Source organism: Cyanistes caeruleus, chromosome 11 (genome assembly GCF_971803275.1).
Source record: "Cyanistes caeruleus chromosome 11, bCyaCae1.hap1.1, whole genome shotgun sequence".
Classification (NCBI taxonomy): domain Eukaryota; kingdom Metazoa; phylum Chordata; class Aves; order Passeriformes; family Paridae; genus Cyanistes; species Cyanistes caeruleus.
This window is the reverse complement of record NC_141711.1, coordinates 9,630,640-9,647,495: the sequence shown is the minus strand read 5'-3', so window position 1 is coordinate 9,647,495 and position 16,856 is coordinate 9,630,640. Positions and strand designations below refer to the sequence as shown.

Sequence of the window (16,856 nt, the reverse complement as noted above, 5' to 3'; positions counted from 1 at the left end):
GCACCCACCTGCTCTGGAGGGGAGCATTTGCTTGTTTAGACAGGTGCACCCCATCACCCTTGGCCCCAGGATTTGGCTCTGCTTCAGGAGCTATGGGCACACATCTTCCCAGCCCCACTAGCACAGCCCACCCTAAGCACTGCACTGTCTGCCACCAGACACCACCTCTCCATGCCCAAGGAGTTCAGTCACCCAGCCAGCAAGCTGGAGAGCAAACACAATCAACCAGTGAAAGATGATGTTTTTTCCCCTGTGAAAATGCTGGGCCCAGGTAGACACAAAAGAGCATTAAAGAAATACTTGAAATAAATAAGTGAGTGATGGCAATTTAAATTTGGAAAGTCCCATTTAAAGCAACTCCCAAGACTGATGAGGCAAAAATTCCTGTACATGAAGCAGGAAAATGAGGGAAGCAAAAAGAGGAGGCTACTCTGGAGTCTAAGATGCTCCAGCCACACTCTACTGACTTCAGCCATCACATATTAATACAAGCTGTGTCTGATCAGAAACTGAGTAATTAGAGCAGCCTGGAAGGTTAATGGCATGCACCACCTACCATCACCTCATTAGAGGAGAATCCATAATGCAGACACCAGTATTGCACCTGATTAGTGCAGACTCAGAGTGATAGATGGCAGAGCTAACTCTGAACCCTAAAGCTGCACACGGGAGCTGCTCCCCAATCACAGAAGAGATTGACAGCATGACTTGGATGAGGGCATGGCTCTGCCTTCAGTTTTACAACTCAAATTTTTCTTTAGAGGAAAGAATTGGAGGAGAGGGCCAAAAATGCCATGCTATTCCCATACCCCAGGGGAAATTTCCCAGAATGTAGAGTTGTCCACACATCATAACTTTACTGCTGGACTTCATGGCATCAATGAAACTCAGAAAACTCAAGTGAAGATTGTATGGAGTCTTACCTAAAAATCACACAGGTTGTATTTGTATTGGTTGCCACACTTCAAACTGTTCAATAGAGTTGTCATGGATTTCTATTTTGACAAAAACCAGCCTAAACAACACACATTAAAAATTTTGTCCTGATAACTCCTTATCCAGAACATCAAGCACAACACAAAGCAAAAACCCTCCCCAGTCCAGCAAGAACCTGCACTTACCTGTGCAGTAAGTACACTACAGTTCAGCTACATTTCAGAAGGATAACCCTGCTTCCAAACAGTTCACCATGTTCAAAGATTGCCCAGTTAGGAAGAATAAAAATTTTTTTAAAAAAGGGAAAAAAGTGAAGGAAAACATCCAACCCTACGAAGCCTGATAGGTTGCCACTGAGTTAATCCACTCCTGAAATGAGAAACTGAGAAACCTGTGTTTCCTTGGCATGAAGACTAAAACAGCCAAGAGGAAAAACTGTTGACAAGGAAATGTTTTTGGATGGTACCTTGCAGCTGGGAGGAGAGCTGAAGTAAAGCAATCCAGCCCTGCCAGTTGTTTCTCTGCCAATGAAGCTCAAAAAATCCTCCAAGTTTAAAGAAAATAAAAATATCCCTTGAGGAAGAGAAGCTCCCAAGCTACAGAAGGGCAAAGGCAGTGTGACTCAGACACTAATCTCCCAAGGACAAATGTTTCTGCTGTGCTTCAGCTGCCTTTTAGAACTTTGATCTCGTGGGACTCTCAGTGTGGGAAGCAGGGACTATCTTCCACCATGGTGCTGCACAGCCCTGGGACCTCTGGCTGACCCCACCTTTCTCTGTGATGGGGTGAACACCAATTGAAGGGAGCAGCACTCTTTGTCCTGGGGATGGTACACAATGCCTTCATCTTGAGGTCCAGGGCAGCAGACAGCTTGTATGGCATCTCCTACCTTCTTAAGAAGAACTTAAAGTGCTTCTGGATGTCACCTGGATGCCAGTCCACGTGACAGACATCTGTAGTCATGGACTGAGAGTGACAGTAGTGCAGGTGGGGAAGGATGACCTGTGGATTTCCTTCAGCCAGACAATATGCTCAGAGACATGACAGAGTCTTGGGATATTTCAAATTTTCAGTTTCAAATTACTTCATGTCTCTGATGAATTTGCTTCAGCATCCAGGCTGTGTTTGCAGCCCAGATACTCAGCATGGGTTTTGCCTCCAGTCTAGGATCAGGGACCTCAGGGTCTTCTGTGTGGGCACTCATGTTTTAGATCTGCTCTTGATCAGATGAAGTTAGAACAAGTCTCTCCCATCCCAGGATACTCTCCAGGAAGCCAGAGCACCTCAGAGGGAGACTAGAGGCTCAAACTTAGCAAGAAAGACTTCCAAAAAGTACCTGCACTGTGTCACCCTTCCGTCTCTCGGCACAATCCCAGAGGCAGTGGCTGAATTTATCCAAGTTACTGTTTTTGACTGGAACTGAAAGAGATGCTACAAGATTTTCTCCTCCCATCACTCTAAATCTAGAATTTATTTTAAAGCCTTAAACTCTGCATTTCTGCATTACCTGAAAGTGCAAAGAGCAACCACCAACAGGTGACCAGGAGGCAGTTCCCACCATGATCATTCCTGCTCCTTCCAGGCCATGTCACAAAAGATAGGCTCAAAATGTGTCAATATTATTAGCCTGCTAAATATCTGCTCAGAAAATGTGTTCATTAGCAATGGCACCTCTACTATTTTAACTGCAAACAGGACCTGTGATCTGCATTTATGCTATTTGCAGAGTTCAGAGCTGGCATTGCTAGTGAAGCTTCCTCCATGCATTATTACCAGCACTGCTCGAGCCACAGTGCAGCTGCTAATTAGCAATCAATTTATGTTTTCAATTTTAACATCAATATTAATATGAAGCTTTTATTAGTATCATAGAGAGACCACCCACAAGCGTAGCACAGGTACCTGCTGACCTTTCAAAGCAACCGGAGAAGGGTCACAAGAGATATTTTATACATTCCCCGCAGGTAAGGGTGGTGCTGAAGGGCACAGTCAGAGGGATGGAGTCACATTTGTGCCCAGCAATTGCCGCTGCCCCCGGTGCCAAGGGCAAGGCCGGTCCCGCTGGGGCCGGGGGCTGCAGCAGCTCTGGAGCCATGAGCCAACTCTGCCCTCTTGCGATTACAGCCAGGCTTCCAGCCTCTCCCCCTTCCCCGTGCATCAGCGGGCAAGAGAAAACACAGACAATCTTCTCCAGAAAATCACCTAATTCGGACACACACGTTAAATACACCGTTTATTTGTTGAATTTTTCAAGATGACGGCAGGATTTAGCAGATTCCTCAACAGAGCAGGAGGCACGCAGGGCAGTTCCTCCTCCTGTGTGGGAGCAGCCCAGAGCTGGGGTTTGCTGCTCTGCAAGGGGGATTTCTGCCCGTGTCAGGCAGTGCCCGGCACTCTGCCTTTGCCTCAGGCTGCAGCACTGCAGACACAGACCGGGCTGCCTGCAGGACATGCACACAAACCTCAGATACCCTGGCTATGCATACAGGCTTCTCAGCTCCACCAAGCCCTAAAAAACACTGGAGAAACCTGTCCCTGCCATCATGTCTTCACCCTCCCTCGCCGCTCACCAAAGCCAAGCCAGCTCCACAACGCATTCCCGCATTTCCCATCCCAAAGCAGGGGCTGGCTGGAAAATAAAGGCAGGACAGCCATTCATCTCACCACCTGTAAAATCTCATTTTCCCTTCCAAAAAGAAGCACCAGAGGCTGTTGGAGCAGGGCTGAGTGTAGCTGCCGGGTGAAGCTGCAATGCTCGGAGCTCCACGAGGGAGCAGCATGGCCCTTCAGCTGGGCTGCACGGCTGCCTTTGGAATGGCCAACCCAGAGCTGCTGCAGGGCAGCGGGCACACAAAGGGAGCCTTTTCATATTTAAACATTCATATTTTCCATTCTTACACTCACGTGTATACAGGGTCACAAGACCCTTTGCTTTCTGCAGGAAAGAGGGGGCTGCTGCGATGCACAGTTGATTTTTTTTTTTCCTTGCTTTGCTATATAAACCGACCTACCATAGTAAATAACTGCTAGACAGTTTGAAAATAAATTATTATAAAAGCCCAAACAACAAAAACGAACAGCACCACAAAACCAAAACGCCAAATATCAGGGGGAATTAGTCTTCAGAACAGATTTTAACCCAGTTACACCAGGCTTTTTTAGGATTCACAAGTCAGGTATTGAAGCCAGGAGGGCCTGACTTGGCCATCATAGTAACTTGTTAATACAGTCAAGTCCAACAGAAGCAGGGGATACCCTTTATCTTCTCCTTTCCCAGCATTTTAACAGAAATTAGATCCTCTTCTGACATTTGCCTTTGCTGCTCCCCTCGTGCAAACTCAGCAAGACACAAAATTTGTGTGTTAACTGGAACTAAATCTCACAAAGAATGAAGAAAGAAAAAAAATAATATATGTCAGCCCTTGAAAAAAGGACTTTTTGAAGGCACAAGGTAGCCAACTAGAAGGTCAGACCCCTACCAGATCAGCACTCATTCATTCTGTGGTGATGGACATACAAAAGGCCCTCACACTGTTGCAGCAGCAAAGCTTTAAAGACTTTGGTAGGAAACAGTGGAGTGGGAACTGCATAGTGCCACGGTGAGGAAGAGAACAACACAGCACAAAGCAGGAACAGCACAGGTTTTTTATTCTCAGGATAATACTATCAAGAATATTTACGTGGGATATGTTGGAAAATGAACAGTGATACTTTATGAAAGACCTTGTAGCTCTGGTCGAGCATGGAAGTGGAATATAGCAGAAAGCTGCAATGTGTCTGCCTGGGAGCTCAGGGATAACACACAAAATCCTCACCATCAGTTGCTGCACCACCAAAGGAATGTGGGAGGAACTGGTAATACATTTAACTGCTACCAAAATATTTATACACATATATATATTCCTACATATGTCTCTGCACAGAAGCTTGTTACAAATGTCCCTGTCACATTATGTCACCACTGCATGTCAGACAAAATGACAAGGAAGGATTTGAGCAAGTTTGAAAGTTCTGTCAGGGATGAGGATAATGAGGGATGCCCTCAGTGGTGTTCTAAGGGAAAAGAAAGGAAATAGCAATATCTCAAGAAAAAAAAAGAAAAAAACCCCAACTAATAAATATCAGCACTTGCCCTTCACAATGTTGTTTCAGAAAGTGTCAAAAATCCAAACCCCAAGGAAATCACCTGCTACAGGAATTACATTTTAGAGCAGAAAATTATTTCCAGCTAGGATGTTTCCTAGGGCTAACTTGTAGGAAAAACACTCCAAGGCTTCCAAGGCTGCACAGTTCCACTCTGTTGGGGCCTGGCACAGAATTCTGCTAGGGGTGGCCATAGAGAAGTGTAGGAATTCTCTGAGAAGAGCATTTTGGTCATTCCCAAACACCTTTTGGCAGCTCCTGCGTTCTGATAGCTAACACACAAATGTTTGGTTTGCTTGGCTGTTTTTTTCTGTGGTATTCATTAATCACACCCAGTTATGTGAGGCCTCCCCTGGCATTTCCACCCTCCCAGGTATACCAGGCATAGATGGGGCAAGAACTCAGAGTGACAGATAATGACTTGTTGGCTGCCCCAGCCCCTAAAGACACACACACACACACACACACACTGGGTAGAGCTGCTCCATGAATTAGCACTGAACCTCAGATCTGTCAAACTCAATGAAAGCTGATTGATATAACCTGTTAAATATGGATTTTTTTCAGGAAAAGAAAGGAAAATTATAACACTGCCCAAACTAGAGCAATGGTTGATGTGGACTGGGGGCGTTAGCTTCCCCTGTCCCCTCACACCCAAAGCCAGCCTCTTACAAAGCCTTTCATCTACATTTTATGGTTTTGGCCACAGGAGTTTAAAAAATCCAGTAAACCCAACTGTGCCATCTCATTCCATCAAAACTCACTCCCACAGCAACCAGTTGAAAGGCTGGTTGATGCTTACAGGAGAGTCCTACACATCAGAGCACACCAAGCCTGCTTAGATATGCCTGCTGTCCAAAAGGCTTGTCTGCATATCTCCTGATTAGCTCCAAGTCCAGTGCAGGTCAACAGCAGATGAAAGGCAGGCACTTAGCAAGCACCAAACTGCTGCAAACTGCACTCCCCAGCTTCTTACCCAGCCCTGTACTTGCAGCTGCCTTGCTCCAAGCCTCCTTACTTGCATCCCAGAAATCTGGATGTCAGCAGGTCAACAGTGTTATCTCCAGCTGGGAACTGCGCATGCTGGACATCCTACATCTTTCTTCCTATGACACACAAGATCAGCTAGTTCCACATCATTAAGGCTATAACTTTAAATTTATTATCATTATTATTATTATTACTAAAGAGTGGCTCTTTTAACAGTCCCAGGATTCCTGTTGGTCACCCTGCAGCCACTGAACACACACACACCAGCATCAGCTCCCAACACCGAGCACTGAGCAGACAAGCTGGTAGCGGTGTCACTTCCCTTCCTGGGGGACAGGAATGAAAACCACAGCATGGAATAGCTTAACCCCAGCCAGTCCAGAGCCAGCATTAACACAAGCCAGCAGAGACATCATGATCACAGCATTGTACAGGGTTTTTGTTTCCCTACTAACAACAGCCGAGTGGAAAATTCCAATAATATTTAAGGATTCTCCTTACCTACATACTCTAACTCTGATATCCTAGTAGAAATAGAGGGCACAAAAATCTGTCAAGGAATCCCTTTATGACTTGAAAAAGGTAAGAACTGTAGAAATTTTCAAAGCAAATTCTGTTCCTGCAGAGGCCCACAGTCAGGGACCTCAGTGAGAGCCACGTGCAGGTGCTCCACAGAGTGACGTGTTTCCCTCATTAGGGAGACCACAGTCTCCCACAGGCTTTGGTATCCTCCAGAGTGCATTCCTCTGGAGCATCACCCTCCTGGATGACAGCAGAACACCACACTTTAACCCTTGTAAAGCAAAGATTGGGTCTAAAAGCCTGAAGATTTCTGACCTGCCAAGGCAGTTTGTACATGATGTTGAGCTACTGAGTGACACGGGTGCCAGAAAGCCAGCTCACTCCCAGCCCTGCAACTCCACCACAAAGAATAAACCATAGACAGAGGCAGCAAGTGCTTCTGGCAGGGCATGGGAGGTTTGCTGTGAAAGCACAAAAAGGTATATTGATCTTCTACAACAGTGTTATTTAGAGGGTGCTTGGGAGATCTAAGGTCCATAGGAAAGCGGTAAGTTGTAATTAGCTGGATAACAAAAAGCAGGATGTAGTAATTAGCTGGATAATGTGCTCATAACACATAGCTTGGGAACAAAAAAGCAAAGGATGAAGTTGTAATTGTCAGAAAATAAGCAGAGAAGAAAAAGTTTTTTAAAATATATTACTGCACTTTGGCTAGATGCCTCAGGAAGTAAAAAGATTCTTAATTCCTAGATTTTGACAGAAGTAAAATTTTGCTGTCTTTAGGGGATTCAGATTTGGATGAACTGGGTTACTAAATGTAATTTCTATTGTATATCACTGCTTTTTTTATCACTATATTTGGATTCTGTGGCGTCTTGAAGGTGAACAGTTTTCTCAATAATCAGCATGCAAAAGGCTTAGACAATGACAAATAAACCTTCAGATGAGGCTCAGCAGCACAATACCTGTTAGAACACTGACCCAACTCTGATCTCTTTGTCAATCCAAACTTCTCAGATAGTCACCAGGGAACATCTCTCTAGCCCTGTCCCTGCCTCCCACCCCAGAGGATGGGGATGACTGCAGTCCCTGCTGCAGCAGTGCTCTGTCCCCAGCCAATTCTTCCATCAGGAGGATGATGGGAACATGGAAAGCCTGTGAAATTTAAGTCAGTAGTAAAACATCCAGATGAAAAGATTATTCAGCACATTAAAACATAATTATGGCCAGTTAGGAAGTTAAAGCATATGGATGATAATTTTAGATCTCTAGAAGGCAGAACAGTGGGTTTGGCTTTCAGCACAGCACATGGCTGCTGTAAATAAGGAGGACAGTACAGACACCTTTATGGAAGGATAAAGGAACACATTAAGGTGTTTGGCAGGGGCAGCTACTTCCAGTTATTTTGTTAAAACCTGCATTGTTTACGTCACCTATAACTGTAGCTCTTAAGGCTGTTTTCCTCAGCCTTGAGAACAGCAGGAATCAAAGACTTAAAAGAAAACAGAAAGAGCAACAGAAAACAGCCCACTGCCACAGCAGACCGCTCACCACTGCACTGACTCACGCAGAGATTAGATACCAGGAGCAGTCTGCAACCCTAGTCAAGCAGAACACAAAGTCCTGCTGTTCCAGGAAAAAATAAAGCCAAATAAAATAATTGCTTCTCAGGGATGACTCAAGTTCTCCCAACAAGCACCCACCTCACCAACAGTTTGGTCGCTTCTGAAGAAGCCGGTGTGCCATCATGCCCATGACACACCACTATCTCCAAACTGCTCCAGGTGTGCCCAAGGAGACAGCTTCCCACTGTTTTCCCACAAAGTCCCAGCTTCTGCAGCATGCTAAATTTTACTATGTTGCTGCCTTCAAAGCATCTAGTCAAGACAGTCACACTTCTGATACCCTTAGTCACCAATAGATAAAGCTTAAACCCATTGTTTTAACAGGCAAGCCCCAGATCTAGTTACAAGAATAAGCCTCCAAAGGCAATTAGCCTTATAATTAGAAGCCCATAACTGGGGAGGGGGACACACATGTCACCTCTTCTTCCCTGTCCCAGCTCAAACCCAGGAATGCAGAGGCAGTCAGGGGATCGTGGAAGTTGTGTTCAGTTACTGAAATATCAGCTGCAAGATCTACAGAAGAGCTTAAACACAGACCTCAGACATGCATCTCACAACCCTGCTCCCTCGTAGGGAGATTTGAAACAAAACAAAACAAATGATGAAAGGTTAATTAAGCCACAAAATAAAGAAAACTCCAGTTAGCAGTACAATTACCTCGGAGTGCCCTCCACCAGAGGAAGGTCTGCAAGAAGTGCATGCTCCTTTTCCTCAGTCCCGGAGGAGGTGGCAGCATTAGCAGGACCAGGGCTGCTCCACGGCTCGCTCACAACCACTCCGGCATCCCCAGCCTCCTGCAGCCCCAGCACCACCTCGGACCAGCCTGCGCAAAGTGCACCTGCTCTGCTCTGCTAACCACTGAGGGGGAGTCTGGGGCTTCTCTCTCTCATGCTCTCTCCCTCTCCAAATAAGCAATTAGCATGAATAATTACAGCTCTGATAATAATACCCAGCCACCTTTGAGCAAGAGGGAAAAGACTGTAATTAACTCTTTCTCAGGGATCAGAGGAAGTTGAAATAGCACGAGCCTAATTATCTTCTTCTGGGATGCCTCCTGGCTACTGAGAAGCTCTGGAATGTGTGGGAGGCAGGGGTCAAGCAGTATCCTTTTGGAAATCTCTCCACCCAACCCAGTTTTACGTGTCTGCTACCCAAGTGATCATTAGATGTGCAAATGTACACAAGGAGGAAGAGAACCCACAGTTTCCCTACACTGTGCTAATCAGCAAGGGGCTGTCCATTCAGAGACTGCCTGTAGCATTATCCCATGATGGATCTTTGGCCACTGAGGACTTTGGAGCAGTTCCCCTCTTGGAGGATATGTAGTGGTAACGTGTGGCTTGTCCTAAGCACAAAGCAGAGCCACACCAGCTCTCAGGAGACCTGACCCCAGGCTGGAGTGGGCACCAATGGCCAGACAGGCTCCCACTATAAACTCAGCACAAAGGCACTCCCACCCCAGAGTTTTCCTCCTGCCCCATCCCCAGGTCACAAAGCTAGGGGGAAAACACATAAATGAGCCAGGTAAGGGCTCCAGATCAGCTCAGGAGGGAAACTGAGCATGTTTAAAATGTCTTTGCATCAAACTGGCTTCACTCCCTTCCCAAAGCCTCTCCTGGCAGGCATGTGGGACAGGCACATGTGCATGTCCCGTTCCCAGTTCCTTCCAAGAAGCAAAACACACTACATGCACCACCCCTCAAAAGAGTTCTAGTGAGTTCAGAGGCTAAAACAATAAATGGTGACCCTCTGCAGTAACTGCCCCAAATTGCCCAAGGCTCTGAAAGGATACATGGGTTAGATGGCTGCTGTAACATACCCTCTTCATGTTACTAAAAACTGTGATAAATCGAGTTATTATACAATCCTGTCATGCTTTATTGCTACTGCAGTATCTGGAGATGTTATTAGAGCGCTGCAGTACAGCAGCTGCCCTCCAAACACTCCACTCTCTTATGAAAAGAGCACAGGTTTTGTTAACATCTCTTGTATTCCATTGACCTGAAATATTTAAGAGTGGAAAAATTAACATGTTTATGAACCCTTATCACTAGCCTTAGAAAACCTGCTGAAATGTTTATGTCTCTAAGCATTTAAGCATTAATTTTCATATTATAAAGATTCCACGTAATTCTTTTATTTATGAAGTCAAGGTGCCCAGGGCACTGCAGAATATAATCAAGCACATTAAAAAACAAAATAATATAAATAAAATAATTTCAGTTATTTAATGATTTTGTGAGACTTTAAAAAGATGTTGTATATAATATATATTTTAACTTTCTTTACGTTGTCTACTCTTTTACTACACAGCTACCATCTATTTTGCTAGTGTCTTGAAAAGAAAGTAAACATATTCATATTAACTGGCTGAATCCCACAAGTTATTATGTATATTTTTTTCCCTGTAGCATGAATAGTTCCATAAGCACTAAGTAGACTAAGCAGTGGAATCAATTGAAGCCTATACATTAAGACCCAGACCCTGAAATGGTAATTATTAATAAATAACATGATCAATATGGCTCAATGGCTATGATACTGGGATCTTAAAATTCTATTTTGTTGAGAAAAAAACTGTATCTGGTGTACCCACACTTACAGTGTGACCCAACGTAATTTCAAGGGATGGTTGTTTGAAAAAGAAATGCACATTTAAGGCTTGAATTTTAATTTTACTATGACCTAATTGCCAGGGCAGCCAGTCCAGCCTCTGCTCTGGATTTTTTCCAGTTTATGTGTTGCCCTCAGAATCTCTGACCCAGCAGGCTCTTAATGTGCTATTAATGGACACTGGAGGTGGAGGCACATACAATAATTCTCTCATGGGAAATGTCTTTCTGTGAGCTGGATGTGCCCCAGGGACAGGGAGGGCCTCGGTGACAGTGACACTGCACAACACAACAGTGACAGTCCCCATCATGCTGTGGGGGGAGCCAGGGCTCACAGGGATCCACTGCTGCAGGGCCTCTCACCCTGGGGAGGTGTTTGAGGTCTTGGATCTGTGTGTGAAAGTGTTATGGTGAGGACAGAGGGAAGGAGCATCCACACTTCTGCACAGGAGCCCCAAAGAGGGATTTGCACAAGTCTACAGCAAAGCACAGCCTTGGGAGGTCAAGTGAAGTATCCCCAATGGATCTGCCAGGGATGACCAATTCCAAAATTATAACCCATGGGGAAACTGCAGCGCAGACATTTGGAGACAGTAAATTGGTCTGCAGACAGGAGGCTCAGCTTTAAAAACAGACAGGGGGACATGAGAGGACTGGGGCTGTTCAGAGGTCTGGGGCTTTGTGGCTCCATCATCTGGCTCCAAGTCTTAAAGATGCTCTTTGATTCACAACTTTTGGTTATTACTGATGTCCCTAAACAGGAGTGAGTGATGCAGCCTGTTGTAGTCTGCACTACACTCTCATGTACCAGCTGCCTTCAGGTGCTACATTGCTAAAATTTCCAGTGCTTTCAATTAACACGTAGCAAAGCTGTTAGTCATGTTGTCTTTCCAACAAATAATTGCTCTCCCTGGCTTCCTTCCACATCATTGTGAGCTTCCATTTAATTTATGGGCCCTAATAAAACATAAAGAAACCAAGACTAATGCTTCATCAGTTTCCTAAGCTTCTCCAACATCTTTGATGGGGAGGGGAGCTGGCACTTCACTGTTTTATGGCTCTGAGGGAAGAGCAGCTCATCTAGCAGCAGACAGGGAGTTTGCAGCAGGGCAGAGGAGAGACTCACACCCTCTGAGCTACATCTGGCACATCTGCAGGGTGGGGACATGATCCAGCCCCTGCTGCACTGCGATGCGCCTGCCTGCCCCTCGGCTGAGCCTCCCACGCATCCCATGGCTGTGCAAAGCACTTGCCACAGAGGCACGAGATGAAAGGAAGAGGATGCAAACATCAGAGGAAGGGGAGAGACTGTGTCATAAAGAAAAACACAGCTAATTCCTTGGTAATTATTCAGACCCCAGGCTTCGCCTTATCCAGCAGTTTCACACAGGAAGCACAGCCAAGGACAGCTGGGGAAGGAAGAAGGTGCTTTCCAGTGCTGGGGGTTCCTGCCAGCCCTGCCTCAGCCACCAGTTGCATGTGGTCCATGGCCTCGATGAACAGAGAACAGGTTCAGGTGTTGCAAGCTCTCAGCTCAAAACACAACCCAGTAGCCACAGCACCCACTGGGGCCAAATTCACCCTATGCCTGTCCAAACACATCCAGTGAGACCAGCACACTCTGGGTCACCCACACCTGCCCCACAATGGGCACAAGCCCCTGCCACGTGCAGAGACCTGACAAACTTCTTTGCACAAATGATCAGAGACAGCAAATCAAGGCAACGAGCAACACCCCCAAAAACAAAAGACTGAAGAAGCAACGCTTGGGTGATTACAAAAACTTGAACTGAAAGCTGTTCAAAAGGCATCCAAAAGAGAAAGGGAAGAGGGCTGCCAAGCCTGACTTCCCAAATAAAGTCTCCCTGCTGACAAGTTCGTCTCCAGTTTGCAATTCTTGTGTCTGGCTGTACACGGAGTCGATGCCAGCGCTGTCTGATGTCCCCACTCACACAAGTAGCTGCTGGAGTGAGAGGCTATGCTTGGAGGGACAGAGAACTCAGGGGAAGCTGACTTGGGCAGTGCAGGAGCTGGGACTGATGGGCATCCACAGGCTGAGCCCCGGTCATCTCCCAGCAGTGCCACAGGGCAAGCAGCAGCTATGGACCTGCTGGGCTCTTTAAGTGCTGCAGCCTGGACAGCCTTGCTCTGAGCTTCAAGGTGGTGTGAAAGGCTTGAAGGGAAAAGCAAAGAACTGTGACTCTCAGCAGAAATGGGGGTTGTGCTATTATACCCCACTACCAAGGGAGAAGACTAAATAATTAATCACAAAAGCAACTGAGTGTTAACGAGCCGCACAGGATCAAACCGCATGGAAGATGCAAAGGCCCCCCAACCCTCTTCAGTGTGCTGACAAGCCTAATTTTCATAACTTGACTACCAAAGCTGAGAGAATATGCCACAAATGAACAAATGTATCCCAAAATCCCCCTTGGGCTTCTGCTGGGGGCCATCTTGACGCTTTTGCCACCAAAGGAGCCAGTTTGGAGAATGTTTTGCATTCTCAGAGAGAAAAGTGTCCCAGGCTTTGGGTGGTCATTGCAGAGGCCTTCTGCATGTGTCACCCCACTCTTTCTGTAGCTTTAAGGAAAGGGGGGGATATGCATTTCAAATAGGAAAAGCAGACATATAATGCTGCTTCAGTGCCATTCCTAAATAGCAGAGTCTGACTGTGCAGAACTGAGCAGCAGCGCCCAGGAGCTGTCAGGGATAACTGGAGATGGGAAGGGAAATACATGGACATGGCTGTCTTGGATGTTCTGTGTAATCAGCCATACTGAGGACAGATCATGGAATCATTCAAATTGTGTATTACAGGGTATCCCCGTGCAGACTACAGGGCTATCATATACTACTAATACTAGGACACAGCTAGTAAAACACAATTTAGACAGTACCAGCATTAAATGACCTTCCTTCCCAGCACACCACACCAGACCCAGCACACATCTCTGTTACTGAAGCTTGTGATGGAGATCTTAAGTACTAACATTTGCATCTGTCCCTTGCATCAGGCTTTCTCCATCCTACAGTGAGAAAGGATTGTGCCAAGTAGGGTGAAGACCACGTGGATTCCATTGTGCCCACAGCTACTGCAAAATAAACTCTAAATAATTATATATTCTGTTTATTCTATTTATACATATCTATATATCTATATATTCTATTTATACAGCACCATGGGTTCCAAAAGGGCTTTGAGAAGTTAAACTGATACATAGGCAACAGGGCTCTTCAATCCATCACTCAGGTGCTACAATCTGACAGGAAATAAGGATCCTGCTTAATGGCCCAGAAGGAACATGTAGAACTTAGGGGTATTCACGCACTCAGTGCAGCACACATGCACACACCACCTTCAGGGGTCCTCTACAGAAGCTTGCTTGGCTCTAGTACCTTTATCCTGTAAAGTCTGAGTAGGCTGATTCCTAGGCAGCTGAGCATGGGAAGATGATTCAAGACAGTGAGATGGGCTTTTCTACAGCTTCTGTGTGATTGCAGAGCACCAGCCTCATGAAAAGACCCATGTGCTGATGTCAGAATGATGCTTCTGAGAATTCCTTGTAATAAATCACAAAGCCTTCTCTCCTCCATCATAATATAAACTTCACAACACAGATTGAATTAAGGAAAATCATAATCTAAAACAATATGCACACTTGGCACATTTCCAATATCCAAATGTAAACCTGTGGGTGCCAAAATAACTTTAATCCTGTGTATTTTATCTGAAAAACAAAATAGATTATGGAATTACTCCCTCTGCTGCATCTCATACTAAGAATGGAAGAGAAGAGTGAATTTTGTAGGCTTGCCCATCAAGGCATGTTGACAAGACACCAGCAGGGTCAAGCTTTACCAGAGACAAGAACCCCACAAACAACAGGATACTGTAGGTTGTGTTTGCAGTTATGAAGGGCTGATCTCATAGCACAGGTGGGGGCAGAGAACTGAGACTTGGTCAGCAATTCAGAATTTACTGAGGCACTCACTGGCTTGGGGAGACTTTGCTGCAACACTTTAATGATACATGGACTGAATATTTTGCGTTTCTGTGCATAAAACCTCAGCTGGAATGAGGTTGCGTCCCTTTTGGGACATCATTTACATCAAAATCTCCCCCACTTCTCAGCAGGACTTTCATGTCCCCCCAGCATTTTGAAGGCAGAGGCATATCTGTGTGGGGGGATAGACATATCGTTTTTAAACATTCATTGAGCTGGAAGTGTGGAAGATGCCAGCATACGAAGGGTTCAACTGATGTGTAAATGCAGCTCTTTGAAAAGAAGGAATTGAACACCAAAACTGGTTCAGTGCAGCTAAATTGGTCCCCTAAGGGCCAGTGGTAACAGAAACCTTCAGCCCAAATAAGAACAAGTGAAATATTCAGCAAACAGCATTTGATGCTTATGTGCATGAGAAGAAAAAGTGGTGCAACTGCTGGAAAAAGAAAAGATCATGTTACCCCAAGCTACATTAAAAGTAGCAGATAAAGGGATTTTTGGAAAATACTCTGGGTGTGGCAGAGCTCTGGCAAGCCAGTGCTGGAAACCCCAACCTGGCAAGACCATGGGTGAAGCCAGCAATGGAGGTTGTGCCACTGCTCCCAACACAACAACCCAGTGCTCAGACTGGGCCCACTGCAGGTCTGAATCACATTCCCTGTGGCAGTGGTGGGGAGACAGCACAGGCCTGAAATGAGTGCCCAAGGAATGAAGGCAGAAGATATCCAGGCTCTGACCCATGTATGAGTAGGACATGCATGAGCAAACTTCCTTCTGTGACACAAGGCCACCTCTGGAGATCTTCAGCTTTGATGGGATTTAAAGGCTGCTGATATTCTCCTGTCCTTGGACTGAACTTCATCTGATGCCTAGGAGTAAGAACAGCACCCAGCTCTTGTCTTCTCGTTGGGTGTGTGTCTATGGACTGGGAGCACGAGCCCAGCACTGCACCTAATCCAATTGCAATAACCACAGTAATTTGCATATGCTGAAGGGTCAGAGCTTGTGCAGGGTTTACTTCACCCTCTGAGGTTCCCAAAATAAGAGTGCACCTGCCATAGAGGCTTTAACCATCAGCATATCTCCTGTGCTGCTGGCAACCTGAAATCAGCCTGTTCCACTGTGCCAAATGATAGCACCTTAGCCAGACAGACAGACAGACAAAGCCTGAACTTGCTCAACAAGAGCTCAGTTCTTGACCATTTTCCAATAAAAATATATCAGAAACACTACAGTCATTTTCATTTCCCTGTGAGGGATGCTAGAATTGCTTTTTGTTGTTCAAATCAGTCTGTTTTATCCCCTCCCAATATTTCTTCCTGTTTTCTTCCCAGAAAGGAATGTATAAATGTGGGTGCTCTAGTACCTGAATTTCTTGAGTCATTTTAATATCTATTATTATGCTCATTGCTTGAAGACAAAACTGTAAGCAATAGCTCTTTCCAGGGCAGGAAGAGAGTTCATCACAAAACATGACAATCGATTCAAAGAAAGAAAATGCATAAGAAATGAACTGCTCAGAGAAGCAATGCCTGCTTTACAGGTGGAACACAGACAGCATGTTATTACTATTTAAATTCCTTGCTTTCTGAAAACATCTCATCTTTATGACCATTCAGCAACATATCATAGAAACAAAGAGGAGATATTTCTTCCTGCTTTATCAATCAATGATTTTGTCTAAGAAAGACCTCACCAATACCTCTGGGATGTAAGACCACAGGTATTGCTAATAAATGGCAACAGCAGCTGGCAAAATAAACTAACTGGACATTATTTTATTTTCCAGCAGGGATCACTGAACAGATATTGGAAAAAACAATGCTTACCCTTGGAGCCCTTACTTAAAGGCAGAGGAAGAATTATTTCAGGAAGAGAAACCTGTGTTATTGGATTAATATATCTGTGCTTTTCTTGTTGCACTGGCAGTGAATCCAAGTGGGGAAGTATTTTCTTGTCTTGCAAAAACAGAACTTCTTTTGTTGTTTCTATCATGACACAGAAGCTGTACATGTCATAGCTGA

The 16,856-nt window shown here is 45.3% G+C and overlaps 1 protein-coding gene across 3 annotated transcripts in view; it reads right to left on the bottom strand.

The window, feature by feature from the left end:
• The window catches only part of GRIP2 (glutamate receptor interacting protein 2), a 252,049-nt gene that overhangs the window by 96,276 nt on the left and 138,917 nt on the right, over positions 1 to 16,856 (bottom strand). The window contains exon 1 of one of the 3 annotated variants that reach the window (XM_086846922.1): positions 8,874 to 9,246. The exons of the other annotated variants lie outside the window; for them this stretch is intronic. Within the exon in view, the coding sequence (XP_086703048.1) occupies positions 8,874 to 8,952 (79 nt within the window). The 5' untranslated portion in view covers positions 8,953 to 9,246. Of the gene's footprint in view, positions 1 to 8,873; positions 9,247 to 16,856 lie in introns of those variants that run through there. 3 annotated transcript variants of the gene reach the window in all.